This window comes from Canis aureus, chromosome 17, assembly GCF_053574225.1.
Source record: "Canis aureus isolate CA01 chromosome 17, VMU_Caureus_v.1.0, whole genome shotgun sequence".
In the NCBI taxonomy this organism is placed as follows: domain Eukaryota; kingdom Metazoa; phylum Chordata; class Mammalia; order Carnivora; family Canidae; genus Canis; species Canis aureus.
Window position 1 is genome coordinate 59,011,450 of NC_135627.1, and position 23,230 is coordinate 59,034,679.

The window sequence follows — 23,230 nt, forward strand, 5'->3', positions numbered from 1 at the left end:
CCTCTTCTCCTTAAATCAGGATTGCTAGAAGCAAGCCAGATGCTTAGATGAAAGATTGACTATTGCTACTGAGTAGGAAATGGATTATGAGAACCCCAACAGAAGGAAGCAAGGTGAGAGGTAGCCAGAGGAAACATTCTGATGTCAGCTCCAAGGCCTTCAAAATTGATTTATAATGCAAGCTACAATAAGAGTCAGGAGGAGCAGGGAGTAGATAGAAATGTGTGCTTGTTCAGCTAAGACTTTTTAGTTCATCTGTTACTTTGAATGCAGGACACCCTGTGAGCCATCTGTCTCTTCACTTCTGGGCACAATCATAAGAATCTTTCCTAGCTGAAATTGCATGAGATACTAACAAAGGGGTCTCTTTGTAAAATACTAATTAACTGATGAACATTTGGGTGCTTAACCCTGTATAAGGCATCTCATTGTTCCCTCTCGAATACAAAATATTTTTCATCTGTTTGTTATCTAGTTTTGTTTTATAAATTGTCTGATCATATCATTTTGTTGGTCTTGAGGCCTTACTGTTCTTGTCAATTCATATGTGCTGTTAATGAATTAAAATCTCTGTATATCAAAGATAACTAACCGGGCAGCCCTGGTGGCTCAGCGGTTTAGCGCCACCTTCAGCCCGGGGTGTGGTCCTGGAGACCTGGGATCGAGTCCCACGTCGGGCTCCCTGCATGGAGCCTGCTTCTCCCTCTGCCTGTGTCTCTGCCTCTCTCTCTGTGTCTGTCATGAATAAATAAATAAAATATTAAAAAAAAAAAAAAGATTACTAACCTGTCACATTACTTGAAAATTCTAGTTTATTGTTTTGTCTTTAATTTTGTGGGCTTAAAAAAAATAATATTGCTCCCCTTCCCCCCACCCAACACACATACATTGCTGCCCTCACATTGTTTTGGCCATTTAGGTTTTTTCTGTTTTTACTGTTTTAATTATTTATTTACTTGAGAGAGAGAGAGAGAGAGAGAGTATGAGCTAGGGGAGGAGCAAAAGGAGAGGGAGAAGCAGATTCCCCGCTGACCAAAGAGCCCAACGAGGTTGGGTGGGGAGGCCCTCAATCCCCAAACCCTGAGATCATGACCTGAGCCAAAGGCAGACACTTAACTGACTGAGCCACCCAGATGCTCCTCTATTTTTATTATTTTAAACAGTGCTGCATTAGATATATGCATGTGTGAATTTTTTTTTTTTTTTTTTTTAGAATAGCTTCCCAGAGGAAGATTTCAGAGTGTAGATACATTTTTAATGTATGGATGAATTGTTTATTTCAAATACAAAAGTCTAGACACTACCAGTTGTCAGCTACAATATTTCTAGAAGCAGCCATTTGATTACTTACAGGACTCTGGTTATATAGTCCTGGAACTAGGCTTCGGGACCACACTTAGTAAAGCCAGGGATTCCACAAATAACTTCCATGAGCTGTGTTAGGGGTCAGCCATCTTTTCCCATACAGGGCTAGATAGCAAATATTTTAGGCTTTGCAGGCCCTATGGTGTCTGTACCAGTCTGCTGCTCCATTGTAGTACAAAGGCAACCAGAGACTAGGTCAATGAATGAGTGACTCTGTGTTCCAATAAAATGTTATTTATATAAATGACACTCAAAGTTTGAATTTCATAATATCTTCATGTATCACAAAATAGTATTCTTTCAATTTTTCCAACTACTTAAAACTATAAAATCCATTCTTAACCTGCACACTGTACAAAAACAGGCAATGGGACAAATTTGACCTGTGGGCCAGAGTTTGCCAAGACATTATAGATGACTTCATGATAGACATTTATCATATTGGGACCTCTGGGTCTACCACATGATATGGAGGGTTTATTAAGAAAACTCTTAATTTCAACATATGTCTGATAACTACCTTTCATATTTTGTATTTCAGCTGGAGTTAACCGAATTTCATACTGGCCAGCTGATCCAGAAATAAGTTTGCTTACTGAGCCTTCTAGTTCTGAAGATGCAAAGTTAGATGCCAAAGCGGTGGAAAGATTGAAGTCAAACAGTCGGGCCCATGTGTGTGTCTTACTTCAGCCTTTGGTGTGTTATATGGTGCAGTTTGTAGAGGAGACCTCTTACAAATGTGACTTTATTCAAAAAATTGCAAAAACATTGCCGGATGCTAACGTTGACTTTTATTCTGAATGTAAACAAGAAAGAATAAAAGAATATGAAATGTTATTTTTGGTTTCAAATGAAGAAATGCATAAGCAAATACTGATGACAATAGGTTTGGAGAACCTATGTGAAAATCCATACTTTAGCAATCTGAGGCAAAACATGAAAGACCTTATCCTACTCTTGGCCACAGTAGCTTCCAGTGTGCCCAACTTTAAGCACTACGGATTTTATTGTGGTAATACCGAACAGATTAATGAAACTCACAATCAAAGTTTGCCACAAGAAATTGCAAGGCACTGCATGGTTCAGGCCAGGTTATTGGCATATCGAACTGGTGAGTTACTTGCTTAGTGCATAAATTGGGGCTGACTGGGTTGTATTTGTCTCAGAAGTAAAACGGTTTTCATCTCCTCTATCACAGAGTTCATTTACTCTTAGATACTGAAGTTTTGCTGGTCATTATATGTATAGAAGCAAGTGACACCCTTGAATAGACAACTCTTAGAGAAGGTTTAGGATTCCTGTGGCCTTATATTCAGTGCTACATTTGTAAATCAGGAACTGATTATCTAGACCCTCCTGCTTCCTGCCTTTGTCCTCTTGTTCATGGAGCCCTCTACTAGAGATGGGACAAAAAAGAGAAAGGAGAGAGACCAAAATTACTCATTTTTAGTTAACTCTTCAATATTTTGTGTGTATTCAGTATTTAATAAAACTTTGAAAATCTTTACAATAAAAATGTGAATTCAAAATAACTAACAGAATTAAAGTAAAGGAATATTGACAACTTCTTCCAATTGCTGGTATATCTTTAATCAGCAAGTTAAGAAATCAAATGTTTTTACTTTAAGTTGTACATGAGTGTATATATGAAAAAAGGAAAATGTCACTTGGGGATTTTCTTTATTGGGAATTTTCTTTATTGTGATAAAAGATAGATAAAAGATCTATATTGCCAATTATAGAACAATATTTTCACATCTTGCCAGACATAAGATTTTTCAAAGTAGAATCATGATTTGATCACTTTTTTAAATGCAACTTTGAAATAAAGGGGGGAAAATATAGGCAGGAGGAACAGTAGAATAAGATTTGGTGAATGGAGGAATTTATTTATTTATTTATTTATTTATTTATTTATTTATTTATTTATTTATTTAAGCTTATCCCAAGAAAGAAGGGAAGAAAGAAAATCTTAAGAAGAGGTCCATACAAATGCCACTGGTTTGCAGTATATTCTAATTCTAAAGACCACAAAGTACTTTGGAGTAGAATAGAAATTCTCAACTGACAGCATGTCAGAGTCGCCATCAAAACTTTCATTAAAAGTACAAATGCGTAAATTCCAACCCAGACCTACTGAACCAAGTCTGTAAGGATGTGGCCTAAGCTTATGAATTTTTAAGGTTCTGCAAAGGATTCTGATGTTCAGCAGGGTTAATAATCACTCAATTCTTTATTAAAGAACTTGGTTCTCCTACAGGCACAAACCATATAGCTCCAAACAAATGTTGTGTAAAAGTCTGATTTAATATAATTATGTTATTGTATCATGGGCTCTGCATTAGCATCTTAGCCAAAACCAGCTTTATAAAGAACTCGTCTCTAAGCCATTCTGGAAAGACAGAAACATCGGTGGGAACAGCTGTCCCAGCTCTACATCACTAATTCCCCTTTGCTAATTAGAATTCAGCTGATTCCAGAGTGATGGTAAACTGGGAGATAGGAATGTGCTGTTCTTTTACTTATCTCAGTACATCCTGCTTCTCCTAGGAGAATATTCCATCATACGATGTATGATTCCAGTGTTTCAAGATGCAGTAATGTATAGATACAAATTTGCATCTACATTCTTTAGAAGATACTCTAATTCTAAAGTTATCCACTCTTTCTGTGCAGAGTTTTGTGCATAAAGATGTGCTTCTGCACGTGATGGGTAACTTAAAAATTTTTGCAAGGTTAATTTTTTGATTGTGTATGATTTTTTTTTTTTTTTTTTTTTTTGCCTGGAGCCCAAATCTTGAATAGGATGCAACTCTGGGTCATGCACTCCACTCCACTGTCAGCTCATCCAGGGAAGAGAACCATGTGCTCGTCATCATTTTTCCCTTAGCGCTAAGCGCAATGTGCTGAATGGATAAAGGAAATCTTTTTTATATCCAAAGGTAAACGGTCCACAATCCCTTATCCAAAATTCTTGGAGCCAGATGAAAAGGAGTCCAGAATTTTTCAGATTTTAGAAAGGTAATATGGTTATATATATTGTATCTCACCCAGCATTCCAGGGAGGGGCCTGAGGCAGTACATTGTAATCAAGCACATCCATATGGAGTAAAATGTATGAATATTTGCACTAAAAGTGTGGTCAGGTGTGGTCACAAAATAAGTATAATCAAGCTGTCAAAAAAAAACCTTGATATAAGGGATTTCAGATAAGAAAATCTAGACCTATATTCTTCATTGGTGATAAATTATAAGAATAACAATTTATTGAGCACTTAGAAGGTGCCAGGCACAGAGCCAGGCAGTTTATATATGTGTCTCCTTTAACAATCCACCTGGGTAGATATCCCCCTGATAGAGCATGCTCCTAATAACTCAGACTTTTAGTTTCACTCTGTTCAGTTTGCTCTGACGACTTTATTTCACTTTAGAGACAAAGACACCATTTAAAAATACACATAACGAGTAAAATGAATTCCCAAACATCTAACAACAGAATTCTAAAAGCAACTGAGAAGTAGGTGCTTGATGATTGCTTTTTGAATGATGGATAAATAGAATCCACAGAGGTGTCATTAAAGGACATTTTGAGGTACCAAAAGAGTGACAACGTTCCTTTAGACCCTAGAGGGGAAAAAAAAGAGTTTAGGAGGGCATTGCATCTTACCCGATTCAAGTGTGATTTCTGAACAGGGTCCTGTTTTCCCTTAGACAAAGTGTTTCCCAAAGCTGAAGATTATGCTTTCCTCCTAAAACACAACAGTGGTGGTGAATGCAGGTTGGAGTAGCCACGGAAGTTAGCTGTTTCAAATCATAACTTGGTGGTTCTCAACTTGCAGTACGCCTTTGAACCGAGCTGATGCTCACAAAAAATGCAGGTTTGTGAGCCCTGCCTGACTTGTTGGAGAGGTTGCTTAGGAGATTTCCATGGGGGCCAGGAGGCCGCCTTTTAACAAGCATCCAGTGATTCTGATGAAGTTGGCTGTGGATCACACTCGGACAAATCTGACATGGCCACAGAATCAGGAGCTAAATAACCACACCGTGTTCTGGAACCATGGGCTAAAAGAGCTCCCTGACTTTCAGTGATCCGAGTCTCAGGAATTTGGCTCAGCAATTATAAGTCGACCTTTCCCTCAAAGGTACACAGAGAAAACCTTCCGAATGAGCAGATCATGGGGAGCGATTTGTGTGAAAATTGCAGAAATGAAAAGATTCTTGAGAAATCACTTCATTTGTCATCCAACCTTGGAGCTGTGTGAAATCTACACCTAACGTGGATTAAATTTTATTCTGGTTTTAAAAGACATAGTAAAGAATATTCTGCTGGTATAACTAAACTTAGCTAGGCAGTAGAGCTGCATACTGGTGGAAAATCACATTTTACCCCTCCTTCCGTCTGTCCCCAGACTGAAACAGAAAAAGTGGCTCCTGAGACTAGAAAAAAAAAAAAAAAAATCACATGAAAAATACTTAGTGTCAATGGTAGGAAAAAATAGACTCTTAATATGAAGAATTTCTATTTTAGTCTCTCATTTTTTGTTTCAGGCTTATACATGGATTAAGGATAATTTTACTTAAAGGTTTTGGTTTTTCAGGCAAATATAATCTTAAGTGTATAACTGCTGCCACTTGCCTAGAAATGAGCGTAAAGCCATAATTGTATTCTTCCCCCCTTGTGTTATATTCTGAAGGTCTTGGAAGGAACAAAATTTCATTTACACCGAAATCTCTTTAATGAATCTCCACTCTAGAACAAGCCTTCCCCTACCCTCTGTTCCCCAGCATCGTGTTCATTTCCGTCCTAGCACAGCACGGACACAGGTGCTTGTGTGTTTGCTTCTCCCGGTCTCCCTCCCACCTCGGACTATAAATCCCATGAATGCGGGGAATTCCCTCACCAGGGTCTGCTTGGGGATTCAATAAAGGGAAGTCTTTGTTATGAAATTCTTACCATCAAAGAAAGGGGGTAGGTTTCATCTGGAGGGCTTAATTTTAGTCACTTAATTTCTTTGCCTTTTTTCTCATCTAGAAAAGGAAGTATCTGCTTTACCCTTAGGGTAAAAATGAGGTGATGGGTAGAAAGTGTTTAAATTATACAGTTGCTTTTTCAATTTTGAAAACTCGAGCTTACTTGAAGATGGGGAATTTCATTATATTATCGTAACTTATAAAGATGGACTTATTTATAAGGCAAGCTAGTTTTTAATGCCTACGTAGGATAAGGTTATCATATGAGGGGATTAACTTTTAGGAAATGGTAGGAAGAAACTAGAGTTTCATTTAATCCTTACCAATATGAAAATACCCTAGAGTAAGTTCACAGATGATTGGTCCTGTCTCTGGGTAACTGCACCTCCTTAACGACTTTGGTCCCTTATTAAGATTTTGATAAGTGCTATGTTTTCATAACTAGTGTATAATTGTCTTAGAGATTTGAAAGTTACCCTTGTATTAGTAGAAGAAAAAGTCAATCCTTAATATACAGAATTTGTAATTTGGTTTTTTAAAACTTTCTGTTGCCGATCAGTGATTTTAAGAAATGCAGCTTTATTTTTACAGAGGTTCTGGCTCTGTAGGGAAATTGTAATCTTATGTTCATAACTCTGCCACTTGGATTTAGAAATGGGCATCATTCACTAAGTCGGCATTCTTTTCCCCTTCAAGTAAACTTTGAAGGTCAGGGAAAGGACTTTCAAATATAAAGGAAAGCCCATAAAAACTTGTATTTGTTGGTATTCTAAGTTTGAACTCTTCTTAGCAAGAACATTTCCATGAAATGTGTTTTCCATAACTAGCGTGTAAATAAAGGATAGAAGACAGATTGGAGTGTTGCAAATTGTTGTGACATTAAATCCACTAGTTCAGAAATTTCCTTTTAAATCGATTTCATCATCATTTCTGAGAAATAGTCTTTTAGAAACTGATTTGGTGGAGAGTCTATAAAATTACACTCAGTTCTGGTTACACTTTGAACTGATCTGACTGTGGGCTCTGTACACAGATCATGTTCGACTGGGTTGATTGTGACACTGTCCAGTTATTCAGTATCTAGTTCTCATATTCCGTACTGAAGAGTATTTTAGTGGTAAACTTTTATTAAATAAATGTATTTAGTAATAAAAAAGTATTTTTATAATCAGCAAAGATGTCAAGGATTGCTGCTATATTATGAATTATGTTTCTGTAATGTGTATTATTTGGGGAAACATGTTTCTTAAGCTAATAAATTATTGACCTTTACTGAGTTAAATGACATTTATCTTTCAGAGGATCATAAAACTGGAGTTGGAGCAGTCATTTGGGCTGAAGGAAAATCTGTGAGTATGAAAATAATTTTTTTTTAAGTTTTTATTTAAGAGATCTCTACACCTAACATGGGGCTCAAACTCATGACCCCAAGTTCGAGAGTCGTGTACTCTTCCGACTGAGGCAGCCAGGTGCCCCTGAAAATAATTCAACATTTAACTTTGATTTTGTATAAACACAGTATGATCTTAAGTGCATTACATTATATTGACCCACTGGGGTTAATATTTTGTTATTGGTGCATTTACTGAATTCTATAAACATTTGATCATTCCTTCAATGATTGTCTAGGTAGGTTAATTTATTTAGCAGACATTTATTAAACATCTTCCACAGCATAGGCATTGTGCTGTGGCCTTAAATACTCTATACTGGAGACAGGAGCGAAAAAAAAAAAAAAAGACGTATATATGATGATAACATGACACTGGATGGCATGGAGGAGAAATCTCTATGCTGCTTAGAGAAATGAGTACAATATTCTTGGAGGAGGTAAGGTGCTATTTATTAGTTTTTTTAATTTAAAAATATTTTATTACTATTTACTAGTAAATAATAATCTCGGGATCCCCCAAGACCCGGGATCAAGTCCCACATCGGGCTCCCTGCATGGAGCCTGCTTCTTCCTCTGCCTGTGTCTCTGCCTCCCTCTCTCTCTCTCTCTCTCTCTCTCTCTCTGTCTCTTGTGAATAAATAAATCTTTAAATAAATAAATACATAGAAATAGATGGATTGATTTTAAGAATATATTTTATTTAATAAAATGTCCAGAAATATTATTTCAACCTGTAATCAATTTAAGAGCTATTAATAAAATATTCTGGAGGCACCTGAGTGGCTCCATGGTTGAGCATCTGCTTTTGACTAAGGTTGTGATCCCGGGGCCCTGAGATTGAGTCCTGTATCGGGCTCCCCACAGGGAGCCTGCTTCTCCCTCTGCCTATGATCTGCTTCTCTTTCTATGTCTCTCATGAATGAATGAATGAATGAATGAACAAGTAAATAAATAAATAAAATCTTTTAAAAAATAAAATATTCTGCATTTGGGGGGAGTATTAACTTTCCATAATCCTGTGTGTATTCAGACTTAACAGCACCTCCCAATTCAGACTAACCACCTGTGGCTAATGGCTACTCTAATGGATGGTGCAATCCAAGAATATTTTAAGTGGGAAAATGATTTGATCAGATTTACATTATAAGAAGAAATGGGGAGTTAATAAAAAGGAAGTGATGAGGACTTGGCGTTGGGGTGGGTTGAATGGCATGGAATCAAGAAACACTTAGTGACTTTAAGGCTGACTCCGAGATGAATAGGGAGCCTAGGTTTGCTTCACTAGACAAGATAGCAAGTAATTTGACTCTTTCCCTGAATGTCCCCTGTTACTCCATACATTTAATCAACTACCAAGTGCTATGACTTCCATCTTCAAAAGATCTCTTGACTCTATTTATCTCTGCCTCAACTATTACCACTTACTAGAATAGGTTCCTCAGCCACAAGCTCCCATAGCATTCTGTGCAACTGATTCCTGACCCTCGCAGTTGAAATTATGTGCAGTTTCTTATCTGCAGATTAGAAGGTTCATAAGGACAGAGATTCTCTGTTTTGTTTATAGCTGTATTCTGGGCCCCTAGCACAGTGCCTGGCCTGTGGTTGGATCTCTCCTTTGGGTCCGTGTAAATGCTCAGCAGCCTTTGGCTCAACCTCTGGTTCTCAAGCACTTGTAAGAATTTAAGTTTCCACTCAAGTTATCTACAGTGGGCAGCATGGTAAAGTGGAAAGACATGGTTTTGGAGTCCAGCAACCTGGGCTTGAATTCTGGCTATGTTGTTAACATTGTGACCCTGGACAGGTTTAATCTCTCTGGGCCTCAGTTTCCTTATCTGTAAAATGGAAAAACTAATTAGTACTACTGTCAAGGTTGTTGGGAGGATTAATTAAATGAAATAATACCTATAAGACTCAGCATGGTATTTGACATTCAGTAAATGCTCAAGAACAATTTATTACTATTACTAGTGAGATAACATATTATGTGTAAGCTTTTATTGGCTCATCATAACAATAATCTTTATCAAGCTGCCATCCTAATGAGTCTGTTGATGTTATCACATGAATAATTAAAATTTACTGAGGTTTGTAGCATATTCCAAATTATTATAAACACTAATGATTTATCAAATATTTAACTCTAGTAACTGATAAAGCATTCATATTACATGTACTGTGCCATTGGCTATGAGAAAAAAAAGAGCAACTTAAGTAAAAAGTCCCATATAAATATAAGTATACACACACACACACACATTAGAGGCTCAATAAATATGAAGATTAGAGGAAAGTACATTTTTAGAAGGGGCACTTGGGTGGCTCAGTCAGTTGAGCATTGGCTTGGGTCATGATCCCAGGGTCCTGGGATTGAGCCCCACGTCAGGGTAGGAGTCTCCTTCTCCCTCTCCCTTTGCCCCTCCCCCTGCTTGTGCTCTCTCTCTCGCTTTCTCTACCTCTCTCAAAAGGAAAGTACATTTTTAATTCTTTAACTATCACAATAGCATATTTTTAGTCCAATAGTAGAAATTTCTGTCTGGAATATTTTTAGAATTTCTGACTTATTAACCAATAGAACAGCATATATACAAACTACAATTATTTGAGTACCTGTTACGTGTGGAGCACTCCAATATGTGTATTTTAAGGCATAGCAAAGAGGTATAAAACATGGTTTCTATCTCTAGGGTCTTATAACCAATTTGGAGAGAGATGTCTGAGTCAAGTGAAACAATTTGTGAATTAAACAAGCTAGTGTTAATTAACAGCTAAAACCAAGGACTGCCTTGAGATCATATGTTAGAAATGATCCGCCTTCCTGAAATTTGGCTTTGGCAAGACCATACTGCAGTGGGAGGATGTAAGATTGTATTTTTTTGGTCACAGGAAATGGAATTAGTACTATAAAGTGTGATCCTAGGTTTTGAACTACACCGCCAGGCACCTTCTTTTAGAATGTTGACAATTCGCCTTTGTTGGTTTGCTCACTATCACAGAGAAGTTGTGATGGAACAGGCTCGATGTACTTCATAGGATGTGGCTATAATGCTTTCCCTGTTGGGTCCGAGTATGCCGACTTCCCCCACATGGATGACAAGCAGAAAGACAGGGAAATAAGGAAATTCAGATACATTGTACACGCGGAGCAGAATGCCTTGACATTCAGGTATGAAATTCCGTTTGCATGTCTTTTCTTTAAAACATAGCAAGGGTTAAAAATAAAAAATGTAGCAAGGGTTAGTTAAATTTAGTTTTCTTTTAGCTGTAATTTTTTTTCTTAATTCTAAGAAAAATTCTTTTCAGAAGTATAATTTTGGTGATACCCGGTATCTGCTGCCTGACCTGAGGCTACTGTGGGAGGTCCTCCAGGCCTTCGCATTTGTTGCGCGAGCCTATTCTTTTTCTGGTCTTCCTCGTCTCCGATATAAAACTGCTTGAAGTTGTTGTTAGGGTCTTCCATCTTTCTGAAGTGTAAGGTGTCCTTTATTTTCTAAACCGAGAGCACATAGATATATGAATATATAGATTTTTGTAATGAACCAAATGGCTTTAACATGCTTTTTGTTAGGGATTGTAACTGGCGTTACCTCATTCTGGTGTTACTCTAGGTCATTTCCACAAACATTTCTCATCACTTAGCATGTAGGGAGTGATCTTAGGGGATTCAGAACTAAGAAAGACATGGCTTTTGTCCTTGAGGAGCTTATAGTGTTCCCTGGTGTCAGACTGCACTCAGGCTCCCATGATGGGTTCTCTGGGAAAGGCCAACACAAAGTCCTGTGGGGATTCAGGAACTACTCCAGAGGGAGGGAGAGTGGGGCGGGAAAGCTGTAAGGAGGAACTGACATCTGAGCTGAGCTTTGAAGGTCTAGTAGGATTGTGGCAGTTGGAGGCGCTTAAGTGACGGGAAGCCCCTCTTGCTTCAGGCATAGCAATGGTCCTGAGGCCGGGAAATGCTCGTGTGTATAGGGACATGAGCCGTCTGATTAGTCTGGACCCTGGAGCTCATGCGAGTAGCTGGGGTCGGACTGGGGAAGACTGTGAGTGTATAAGTCTGTTTTATAGGCAGTGGGGAAGTGGCCACCCTACCAATTACTTGGGCTGCGGGTATATTTTTTCAATAGACCAGATGCCTAAAGTTCTGTTGCCCTAGCATTGGCAAACAGAAGGAGTCTGAACTAGAGAGACGGATGCGGGAGGCTGCCAGTGGTATAGACAGCCAGCTGAGAGCAGTATAAACCACAGACCAGGGAGCAGAACCCCTGGAGCCTCAGACAAGATGCTGAGTGCTCAGCTCCCCCAGCACACAATTCCTCTCTCCCTTCCCTTGTGCTCTTCATTACAGGTGTACTTGCTTCATTTGCCTGGAGGCATGAATGTGTCAAAGCTGAAAGTCTGTTAAACTAGAGCATCCTGTCTCAGGGAGGAGGTGAAGGAACTGTAACTCGAAGCAGAATTTTAATATTAATTTATCAATTTAACAAGCATTCATTTATTAAATATTCAGTAGGTGCTAGATAAGAGATCTTTCGGCTCCTGTGATGAGCTAATGTCTAATCTCTCACGGTAAAGCCGTAAGGCAGATGTCAGTTCCAGCCCCTACCTGTGGCATCACCAAGTCCTCAGTGGAGAGCTCCTCCCTCCTCCCCTCTCTTTCATTGTCTGTCTTTTTTCTGTTTTTATTTATAATCTACTACTGAACATCTTACCAACTACTAATTATAATAATTGTCATGTTCAGAGTGTGTGTTAACATCTTATGAGTTTATATATTTAGCACATTTACTAATTCAGCAAGAACAAAATTTATTGTTTATCATGTTGGAAATCTCTTTTAAAAGCAGCTTGATTTTAGTGTTTTACAGATTTCTCTAAACTATAACTACCCTTTTAGCAGTTTAGACCTTTCTAATGTTCATAAAATTTTTTTTATAGATGTCAAGAAATAAAACCAGAAGAAAGAAGCATGATTTTTGTCACCAAGTGCCCGTGTGATGAGTGTGTACCTTTAATTAAAGGTGCCGGCATAAAACAAATCTATGCCGGGGATGTAGATGTTGGAAAGAAGAAGGCAGACATCTCTTACATGAGATTTGGGGAACTTGAGGGTGTTAGTAAGTTTACAGTAAGTAGAGATGCCTTTTTTTTCCAAGTATACTTTCTATTATATTGTTAGGTACCCTGCTGAATATTTTAAATTAGTGATTCCCACACGTGTACAGAGTTCCAACAAGCTATTATCATGTGCAAGCACTCACATGATAATTGAAAATGCTCAGCTTAAAACCTCTGTCTTAAGAATTTATAGGTCTCTGGAGAGCTGCCTACTATGGCCCTTCCAGGTCTTGAACGGCCAGGCCCTTTGGTGCTATCTGGTGGCAAACAGAAGAAAATCACTGACCCACCTCTTCCTTGCCCTTCCGGTTTGGGTGGTAAACAGCGGTGAAAACAGTTTAGGATTACCTGAGACAGGCACACACACACACACACACACACATACACACGCACACACATGTGCAGTCATGACACACATTTCTCATGGGAAAAATCAGAAAAAGAAGGGATTTGATGTCTCCAAAAAAGTACCAAAATAGTTTATGGAAAACTTAGACCTCTAGCTATTTCACTGCATAGTGTTTTTTTTTTTTTTTAACCTCTTTTAAGAAGCAATCACAAACCTCCAGAAAAGTTACAAAAACTACTACAAAGAGCTTCCCCCCGCCCCAGAAACCTTTGAAAGTTGACATGATGACCAGATCACTCTCAAGTAGTTTATTACATATTTCCTCAAACAGTAGATTCTCCTACAAAACCACAAATCAGCCACAAAACTCAGGAAATCATCCTTGACACATTACTGCCAGTTCATCCATGGCTGCCAATCAAAGTTCACCAGTTGTCCCAGTGTCCTGTAGAGCAAAAGGATCCTGCCCAGAATCATATGCTGCTTTTTAACGATAATTCTGGCATTTAATGGAACACTTCTATATAAGAATTTGCAGTGGTTATAAAAGGCATATACTATAACTGCCTTATGAATTTCAAGTGTCCAGAGGCTCCTGGGCGGCTCAGCTGGTTAAGTGTCCAACTCTTGATTTTGGCTCAGGTATGATCTCAGGGTCATGAGACTGAGCCCCACATTGGGCTCTGCCCCCAGCGGGGCATCTGCCTGAAGATTCTCTCCCTCTGGCCCTTGCCGCTCTCTCTCTATAAAATAAATAAATAAATCTTAAAAAAAAAAAAAAAAAAGTCAAGTTTACATTCCTGTTTTGAGTCCAGAGTGCCTGGAAAATGTATTTTTTAAACTATATATATATGTATATATACACTTTATATTTAGGTGTATAACTTATATTTAAAACTATAAAACATTGTCTAATTTCTGTGTGTGCATGAAGTGTCTTACATATTTACCCTTTTTATTTTGGTCATTTATTTTTAGTTTTTTATTCCCAGTTTTATTTAAAGCTCATCATGATTTTTTTTTTTTTTTAATTTTTATTTATTTTTATGATAGTCACAGAGAGAGAGAGAGAGAGGCAGAGACACAGGCAGAGGGAGAAGCAGGCTCCATGCACCGGGAGCCCGATGTGGGATTCGATCCCGGGTCTCCAGGATCGCGCCCTGGGCCAAAGGCAGGCGCCAAACCGCTGCACCACCCAGGGATCCCTCATCATGATTTTTAAAAGAACAGGAGGGCCCTGAAAGAACGGAGAGATGGGAAAGGTGCCTCTTTTGTAAAAGTAAACAGAAGCTTACACCCAGCTAGTCAAAGGGAAATCTTCAGCTGGGTGTTGTTTCCTGTGTCTTCATTCCTGCTGAGGAGTGGGAAGAAATAGGTCTTTCACATTCTGTCCATAAAGATTAAATGACCTAGCTCTTCAGGACTGTGACTGACAGATTAAGTGAATTCCAAAATACATTGCTTAGTGGCGGATTTGAGTAGCTCTGCCGCTGTAAAGAGCATAAAGAAGGCAAGACACGGTGACAGGAACAGAGGGAGTGAGTCCCCTCGGCAGAGATGGGCCAAGACCTGCCAGGAGCACCCCATTCGGGTGCACGTGGCTCCTCTCTGTGCTCATTCCAGTGACAGCTCTCTGCACCTTCCCATCCTTACCCTCATCTGGCCTGGTTTGCAATATTATGTAAGTGATTTAAACTGCCTGCCTAGGGGCGGCCCTGGTGGCGTGGCGGCTTAGCGCTGCCTTCAGCCCAGGGCGTGGTCCTGGAGACCCAGGATCGAGTCCCACGTCGGGCTGTTTGCATGGAGCCTGCTTCTCCCTCTGCCTGTGTCTCTGCCTCTCTCTCTCTGTGTGTGTCTCTCATGAGTAAATAAATAAAATCTTTAAAAAAATAAAAAAAATAAACTGCCTGCCTAGCTAAATGCCTAGTGTTGTAAATACCAGTGACTAACACAAACTAGTATTCATTCTACATTGGAACATAATGTTTATACTTATTTTTAGATTGTCCAGAGTAGTAGATTTTCCAGGGATGTCTAAGAAGCGATTACTTTTAAGATTAAAGCAACTTAAAATCAATTTTGTTTGAAAAAGTTTTGCTTTTCTCTTTGAGGTGTTACCATATGCCCTTGAGATAACTGGTTCTGTTCTGTGGGATCGTTGTAGACGAGGCTAGGCCCGAGCAACCGTATTTTCAAAAATAGATTTTACCAGTGTGGGCCCATGTCCATTTATTCAGAAACTTTTTTTTCTATTTACTACATGTGGATTTTTCTCTATTAGATCATACTAGCTTTTAAAAAAAATTATGGAAGTAATATATGCTCATTGTAGAGGACTAGGCAAGTAAAAAAGAGCAGATATTCTCTGACAACTCATAGATACTGTTAGTGCATTGCTGTATTTTCTGTGTCATTGATAATTCTTCAAAAATAATGTTTAATGATTCAACAATATTTCAACTTAGAGATATAAGTTATCTAACCATTCCCCTGCTGTGAGGCACCTAAATGGCTTCTAAGTTTCTTACAGTTGAAATAGTCTTTTTGTGATTATCCTTAAATATACATTCAGGGTTATTAGTTTTATTTGGCCCAAATTAGTAGATGTTAGTGGTTTGGGCACATTTTGAAACATGCCTATTTTTTTTCATACATAATTTCCCACCCCTTATAAATCCTCTTTTTCCGGGTGCTAACCCTAACCATCCCATTTCTAGATAACCCTCCCTTTCCAAAGACTTTTTTTATACATGGCGAAATATTCGTCCTGTATCTCACTCCCCCCAAGGATCATGGTATTAGCGAGCTTATCTGTTGAGCTCACCGATGCTTATGGAGGAGGTTCCCGGGTACTGCACACTGTATTGTGCCTCTCTAGAGATGGTGCCCTAGTGAGGCCTTTTCAGTCAAGTCAGTGGTGACCTGATGCTGGGGACTTCTGGCCAAGTGAGGGAGAAAGGACTGTGCCATGAGGTACCGATTACACTCGGTTTCTCTTCTCAGCAGCTCCAGGCTGTTCAGCACTATCTGTGAACTCTCAGGCTCCCCTGTTTCCTTCTGAATGGCTGAGATGGAAAACTGACAGTAGAGGAGATATGATATGTTGGTGATGTGATATAACTATATTCAAAGGCAAGATAACCTTGGTGGTGTTTTCATTCTCTAATATCTAGGCCCTGGCTGTTATAAGATACTGTAGGACCTGGAGATAGAATGTGTGGTGGAAATCCTATCGTGTTGAGCAAGAGCAGACTCTGGTTTTTTTTTTTGTTTTGTTTTTTTTTAATTTTTATTTATTTATGATAGTCACAGAGAGAGAGAGAGACAGAGACACAGGCAGAGGGAGAAGCAGGCTCCATGCACCGGGAGCCCGATGTGGGACTCGATCCCGGGTCTCCAGGATCGCGCCCTGGGCCAAAGGCAGGCGCCAAACCGCTGCGCCACCCAGGGATCCCCAGACTCTGGTTTTAATTCTCTTGCTGCCCTGAGTGTGTAAATCCCAGGCAAGTCACTATGCTTCGCTGGTCTTCCACTTCCTTACCTCTAAAATGAAGGTAAAGGATTTTAAAGTTCCTTCCTTCTCGAAGAATATTGATTCTGATCCCAGAAGTCAGATCATTCAGGATCAATATTAGGGCCTGGTTGGTAGGAACATGCTCACTCTTTTTTCCTACATTTAAAAAAAAAAAATGTTTTGATATTTGACAGCAGGGTGCTGAACTGCTATTTATTAAATCCTCCCTAAACATACATATAAAAGGTTTGTGCCCTCTTACAGTGGCAGCTGAATCCATCAGGAGCTTGTGTCAGTGAACAAAATGAGCCTGGAAGCAAAGAGAGTAAGTATTTAAAAGTCTTTTATTAAGCTTAACTTTGTTGCTGAAAAGAAAGGATACATAGCGAGTATTAAGGGTTGGAAATTGGAAATTGTGGTGGTAGATAGAGCATATTCCTTTTGCAGGTTAGATGTTTGCCATTCAGTTTGTTCACAAGCATCTGTCTATCTACTATATGCTAGGTTCAATGGAAAGTGCTGTTTATAATCAATTCTATGGAATCTGCAGTTTAATACAAATAATTATGTACAAATTGAATATATAAATTAGATTTATATGAAACGTAAACTACAGTGCTCTCCTATAATGAACTGAAGCTTGCTGGGCAGTTAAGAAGGAAAAATGTATATAATTAATACATACCCAGGGATCCCTGGGTGGCTCAGCAGTTTATCACCTGCCTTTGGCCTGGGGCATGATCCTGGAGTCCCAGGATCGAGTCCCGGGATCAAGTCCCGCATCAGGCTCCCTGCATGGAGCCTGCTTCTCCCTCTGCCTGTGTCTCTGCCTCTCTGTGCGTGTCTCTCATGAATAAATAAATAAAATCTTAAAAATAAAAAATACATACCTGGCTGTAGGGCCAAATTAGAGGGTGTACACATTTTTATTTGAGTAAAGGCACATTTGTAGAGATTGATCAGAGAATAGAAATCCTCTGGTTATTTGAATAATCTAAAGTCATCACCACTACTGTAAATGAATGATTAGTCTTCAAAGCTTTATTATTTGCATATTAACACAGATTTTTTTTTAATATAATGTCACCTTAGGGAGATCTTGCAATTCCTTAGGTATATAATTTTGAACATTAGTTATTGCTATACAGTATTATTTTTCAAAATTGATGTATTTATTTGAGAGAGAGTGTGTGATGGTGGGGAGAGGGAAGGGATTGGGGAGGCAGAGGGAGAGTCTTAAGCAGACTCCGTGCTGAGTGCAGACCGTGCTTGGGGCTCAGTCTCATGACCCTGAGGTTATGACCTGAGCAGAACCGTGGCTTAAATGGTTGCGCCATCCAGGCACCCCCATGGTATCATATTTAAATATAAACTATGTTATCTATCTGTTTGGATTCCAGGTAAATGGAAATTTTGTATAATAAATAAAAAATTTTTTGAAGATAACAATGATTTGATTACCTTGAAAAATCAGGAAATGAAGAGATTTTTTAAAAATTTAAATTCACTTAATTAACATATAATGTATTATTAGTTTCAGAAGTAGAGGTCAGTGATTCATCAGTCTTACATAACACCCAGTGCTCGTTACCTCGCATGCCCTCCTTAGTGCCCGTCACCCAGTGACCCCGTCCCCCCATCCCAGTTCCCCTCCAGCGACCCTCAGTTTATTTCCTATGGTTAAGAATCTCTCATGGTTTGTCTCCCTCTCTGATTTCATCTTGTTTTATTTTTTCCTCTCTTCCCCTATGGTCCTCTGTTTTGTTTCTTAAATTCCACATATGAGTGAGATCATGTGGTAATTGTCTTTCTCTGATTGACTTACTTCACTTAGCAAAATAACCTCTAGCTCTGTCCACGTCATCGCAAATGGCAAGATTTGACAGCTGAGTAATATCCCATTGCATATATATCCCACATCTTCTTTATCCATTCATCTGTCGATGGACATCTGGGCTCTTTCCACAGTTTGGCTATTGTGGATACTGCCGCTATAAACATTGGGGGGCAGGTGCCCCTTCAGATCACTACATTTATATCTTTGGGGTAAATACTCAGTCATGCAACAATTGCTGGGTCATAGGGTAGTTTCCTCTATTTTCTACTTTTTGAGGAGCCTCCACACTGTTCCCCAGAGTGGCTGTACCAGCTTGCATTACCGCCAACAGTGTTAGACGGTTCCCCTTTCTCCACATCCTCGCCAACATCTGTTGTTTCCTGACTTGTTAATTTTAGCCTTTCTGACTGGTGTGAGGTGGTATCTCATTGTGGTTTTGATTTGTAAGGAAAGGAAGAGGTCTTTATGAAAATAATTCCTATTCTATAGTTTCTGTGTAAATACCTTGATTTTTTTGTGTTATGAACTTAGCTTTATTTATTCAAGTAGTGTGTTTTTATTTGCAGTCTGGAAAAAAAATACCTATCCACTCTATCTTTTGAAAAAATTAATCAGGGAAAATAAGTGGAAAAAATATGGATCTGATTAAAGAATATGACTTCATGAACAGTGTTTGAGGGGGTCAGTTAATAATTCCCTGCTGTTAGGGAAAGGACACAACGAGCAGTAACCAAAAGGGGATGAATTAATTTATGTTAAAATTAAGAACATCTGGTCATCAAAAGATATCATTGAAAGAGTACAAAGGCAAGCCATAGAATAGGAGATATTTCCCACTTACCATCAATAAAGGACTCGTATCCTAGATCACTAAGGAAGGGAAGGTGTGCCTGCTGCCCTTGGCAGTCCTGAGATGGGAAGGAGAGGTTGCCATCGGGTGGGAGGGCAAGAGAAAGGCTTCTGCTTTGCTGGCCATGTTTTAATTATTGACTGGGTGATGGCCAAATGTAGGTTTGCTTTGTGACTGTTGACTGAACTGTAAGGTCATGTTTTGTACACATTTTTGAACAAATGTTTTATATCAACAGAATCTTATCTCTTTTCCAATTTTGTAACAGCTTTATTGTGATAGGTTCCACCTATCATTAATTTGCCCTTTTAAAGTATAGATTTCAGAGTTGAGTGAATCCGCTTTTTAATAAAGTAGATACTGTGCAGCCTGAGTTATCTAGAATCTGTTCTTCAGCAGTTGGGAATTTTAAGATAAAATGCATGTTCCTTTTTAACTGAAGCATTATTTTGATCTTACAACCCATATGACTTTCAGACCTATCTATCTGAAGTACAGTTTTCCTGATACTAAGTTATTCTTGAACACTAGATGGTGTGATGAGACCCTTACCGCCCGGTGAAGAACAGCACCAAAACAAAAAGCTGTGTCTTGGAAACCACTAACAAGTCCTGTTGAAACTGGAGTGAGGCCTCAAGAATTTTTATTGCACTTTTAAAATTCAGCCTTGTTAACTCAGAAAATAAGGATGGATTTTGTGAATAACTGAAAAAAAAAAACATTGTAAAGAAGCTAATTTATTACTACCATATGAATGATGTTAATGAGAATATTTTTCTTTTAGATTTGTGTGTTTTTCAGAATATAGTGGTGTGTTCTTTTATTACATTAAATGAGGTAGCAATGATTTAATGAGACAAATTTGATCACCTTGTAGAGGTTAATTTCTCCTTGTCATAGCTTTATATTAGCCAGTTTCTTGAAAGGGGCTGGTTCACTGGAGGTCACCTCCCAGCAGAGAATTAAACACCTTTTAAAAAATATGAATTCCTTCAGATTTTGAAGGTAATAATTAGTAACCTGCTCCAAAGAAATAAATGATGACCTGGCCATTTTTAAGTCATTGTATGGCTCACCAAAAGTTCACATTTATACCTTGAGCTTTTTAATAATCAGAATTTAATTAGGATTGAATTGTAAAAAAATGAAGGTGGCATAGCCAGTCCCCATTATTAAAGTATATTCCTGACAATGTTACTGATTTTTTAAAAAACCTTCCAGTATGTAGAAGTCACAATGATTTGTTGAACTGGCGTGTTAAGTCACTGATTTAGGCAGCAGTAGGAAGAGAATATTATTAAGAGTGAAGAAATATTTCAGTCTGGAATATTGAAACCAGCCTTTGTTGAATTCCATTCATAAATGCTGCCCATTTTCCCCTCCATACAGTTAACAGAGTGTCTTGTAGCTTTCAGTGGAAGATCTTTTAAAAATATCCTTGAACAAAAAAAAAAAAAAAAAAAAAAAAATATCCGTGAACCTTAAGAATACTGAAGATCTTGACAGTAAACATATGGTCAGTTCACTTACATTCCCAAATTGCTCTTTGTGAGGCCTCTCATTTTCATTCGCTGAGAAACTTTCAGAGAATAGTCCAAAGATGAAGGTATGTGTTTTGCACTTTCCTAGAATTAGGGAGGGAATGCACAGCCCATGGCCCACAGGACAGGGTGTGACATCCCGAGGAGCACCTGACTTGGCTGTAGAGAGATCTGCTGTTGTCCCCAACTCTTCCACAGCACCCCGTGGCCTCACAAGGTCCCCCACCAGTGTCTCAGAATTGTACACAGGACAATCCAAATATTGACCCATGTTCCTATTTGTACAGCAGCCTGCTTAGGTCCGCTGGGAGTTCGAGGTCATCATACCAGGCAGTTGAGAATTGCCATAAATATTGAGAGAGGAGGAAAGATACCCTTAGATAGATCTAAGGCTAATTTGAAAACTTGTAGTTAAGGTATTCTAAAATCTTTATCAGGATGTAAATAACTGAGATTTGCTCACATCCTCCCAAATGCTTTGATATATAATATATACAAGCTTAGATTCATATTAGAATCATTGTTTTTTTACTAATATGTCATCCACATCAAATATTTTATAAATCAATCAGCAAATATTTTGTAAAGACCCAAAAGCCTGGTGTACTGTCAGGTTTATGGATTTGTGTGTTGGATGTTGAGGGGGGTATCAGAAGGGAGAAACAAAATAGGAAAAACTAGGATTAGGAAATGGGAAAATTTATATTTCTAAGCACTATAAAAATTTTCATGATGATGCCATATTTCCTTCTTTACAACTGGTCAGTTTTCTGCATTTATTGAGAATTTCCTATGTAATACCAGAGGAAAGCTCTATGAGGGCAGGAATATATATATAACATATGTACATATACATATATTCACACACATGCATATTTACATACATATATTTATATACGCATATACATATAATTGTATGTTTATAAATTTTTTATGTATAAAATATATAAATTTTTTAAGCTGATGAATCCAGTGCCTACAATAGTGCCAGGCACATAACACATTCAATGAGTATTTGTTGATTGAGTAAATGACTGCTGGACACTGGCTAGACCCTGGAAATGAGATGTATAAGAAATGCTCCCTCATCTCAAGGAGCTCACAGTCTCGTGGAATGTGGAATGGAGTAATTGAGACTGACTCTCAGAGTGGGGGTCCTGGACCGGCAGCATTGGCATCACCTGGGAGCTTGTTAGACATGAGATTCTTAATGTCCACTGAGATCTATTGAATCAGAAACTGGGTGTGGGACCCAGCAAGCTGTTCTCACAGTTCTGCAGGTGCTTCTGGTTGACCTTGCAGGTTGAGAACCACCTTGTGAATGTAACTATAGGAAGCTTCTGAAATATGTAATTAAAACTAATAGAAATAAGAAGGATGACTCTGTATTGCAAAGAAACTAGGATGTGTTTTTAGCTGAGAAAAGGTATGAGGCATGGAGATGTATTTTAGTTAAGGGAAAAGAAAGTAAATTTTGTCCTAAAGTAAAGCTGGTTATTTCAGAATGGTCATTACAGAATGAAAAAGAGAAAAATAAAGGACAAGCTAAGAACACAGAAGTTTGGGAAAAGAAAAAAGAAAGAGGAAGGAGGGAAGGAAAAGAAAGAAAACTTTACCTTTTGTAGTCATGTTGGCTATAAATTGAATTGTTATAAGGGTTTTTAAAAATAATAAACTTGTTTTTTGTTTTAATAGCTTGCTTATATAATTTTCTTTCATTTTCTAAAAAGAAAAAGTATCCTCGGACTGTTGGTCTGCTCTCAATAAGATATTATGGTTTTCTTTACTTTTTAAGTAATCTGCCTGGAAAGCAGAGATGTTATATGTTACTAAAGTAACTTCCTGTGTTTCATGTTGTCTTTATTGGGTCCTTGATTACTTAACCGTGTCTTATCCTTAAGAGCTGAATTTTACTTAAAAATATGTAACCTTCTAAATTTGCCTTTAAAATCTTGTTACTTGGTTAAATAGATAATTAAGTATTGTTTCAAATAATCTATGTTCCCATTTAGTTAAGTGTTGCAGACTCTTGATATTTTTGACCAACTTTCGAAAATCAATTTCTAAATAAAGTTTTTTGACCAGGAAAGTAAGCTGGGATTTTCCAGAGGTTCCCTGAAATAGCTCCAAAAGATTTGTTTTCTTTCTTTATAAAAGAGATACATACCAAATGAATTGGTTTATGGGATATGCTAAGTTACATGGGAAGTGTTGTCAAATAAGAAATATCAAGCTTTCTTGATGTCCTATTTGTATAGGTACCTGTTCAAAGTGTTCCAGAAAGTAATGAAATTCCTA

The 23,230-nt window shown here is 38.2% G+C and overlaps 1 protein-coding gene across 3 annotated transcripts in view; it reads left to right on the forward strand.

Annotated features, from left to right (window-relative positions):
* CDADC1 (cytidine and dCMP deaminase domain containing 1) overlaps positions 1-22,624 on the forward strand; it is a 46,186-nt gene extending 23,562 nt beyond the window's left edge. Inside the window, exons 5-10 of one of the 3 annotated variants that reach the window (XM_077855760.1) lie at positions 1,907-2,476; positions 7,636-7,685; positions 10,723-10,892; positions 12,662-12,851; positions 16,969-17,029; positions 19,923-22,624. In XM_077855760.1, the coding sequence (XP_077711886.1) occupies positions 1,907-2,476; positions 7,636-7,685; positions 10,723-10,892; positions 12,662-12,851; positions 16,969-17,029; positions 19,923-19,996 (1,115 nt within the window). In that variant the 3' untranslated portion in view covers positions 19,997-22,624. Of the gene's footprint in view, positions 1-1,906; positions 2,477-7,635; positions 7,686-10,722; positions 10,893-12,661; positions 12,852-16,193; positions 16,239-16,968; positions 17,030-19,922 lie in introns of those variants that run through there. The other 2 variants (XM_077855761.1, XM_077855762.1) reach the window with 2 other exon arrangements.
* The last annotated feature ends 606 nt before the right edge of the window (positions 22,625-23,230 follow it).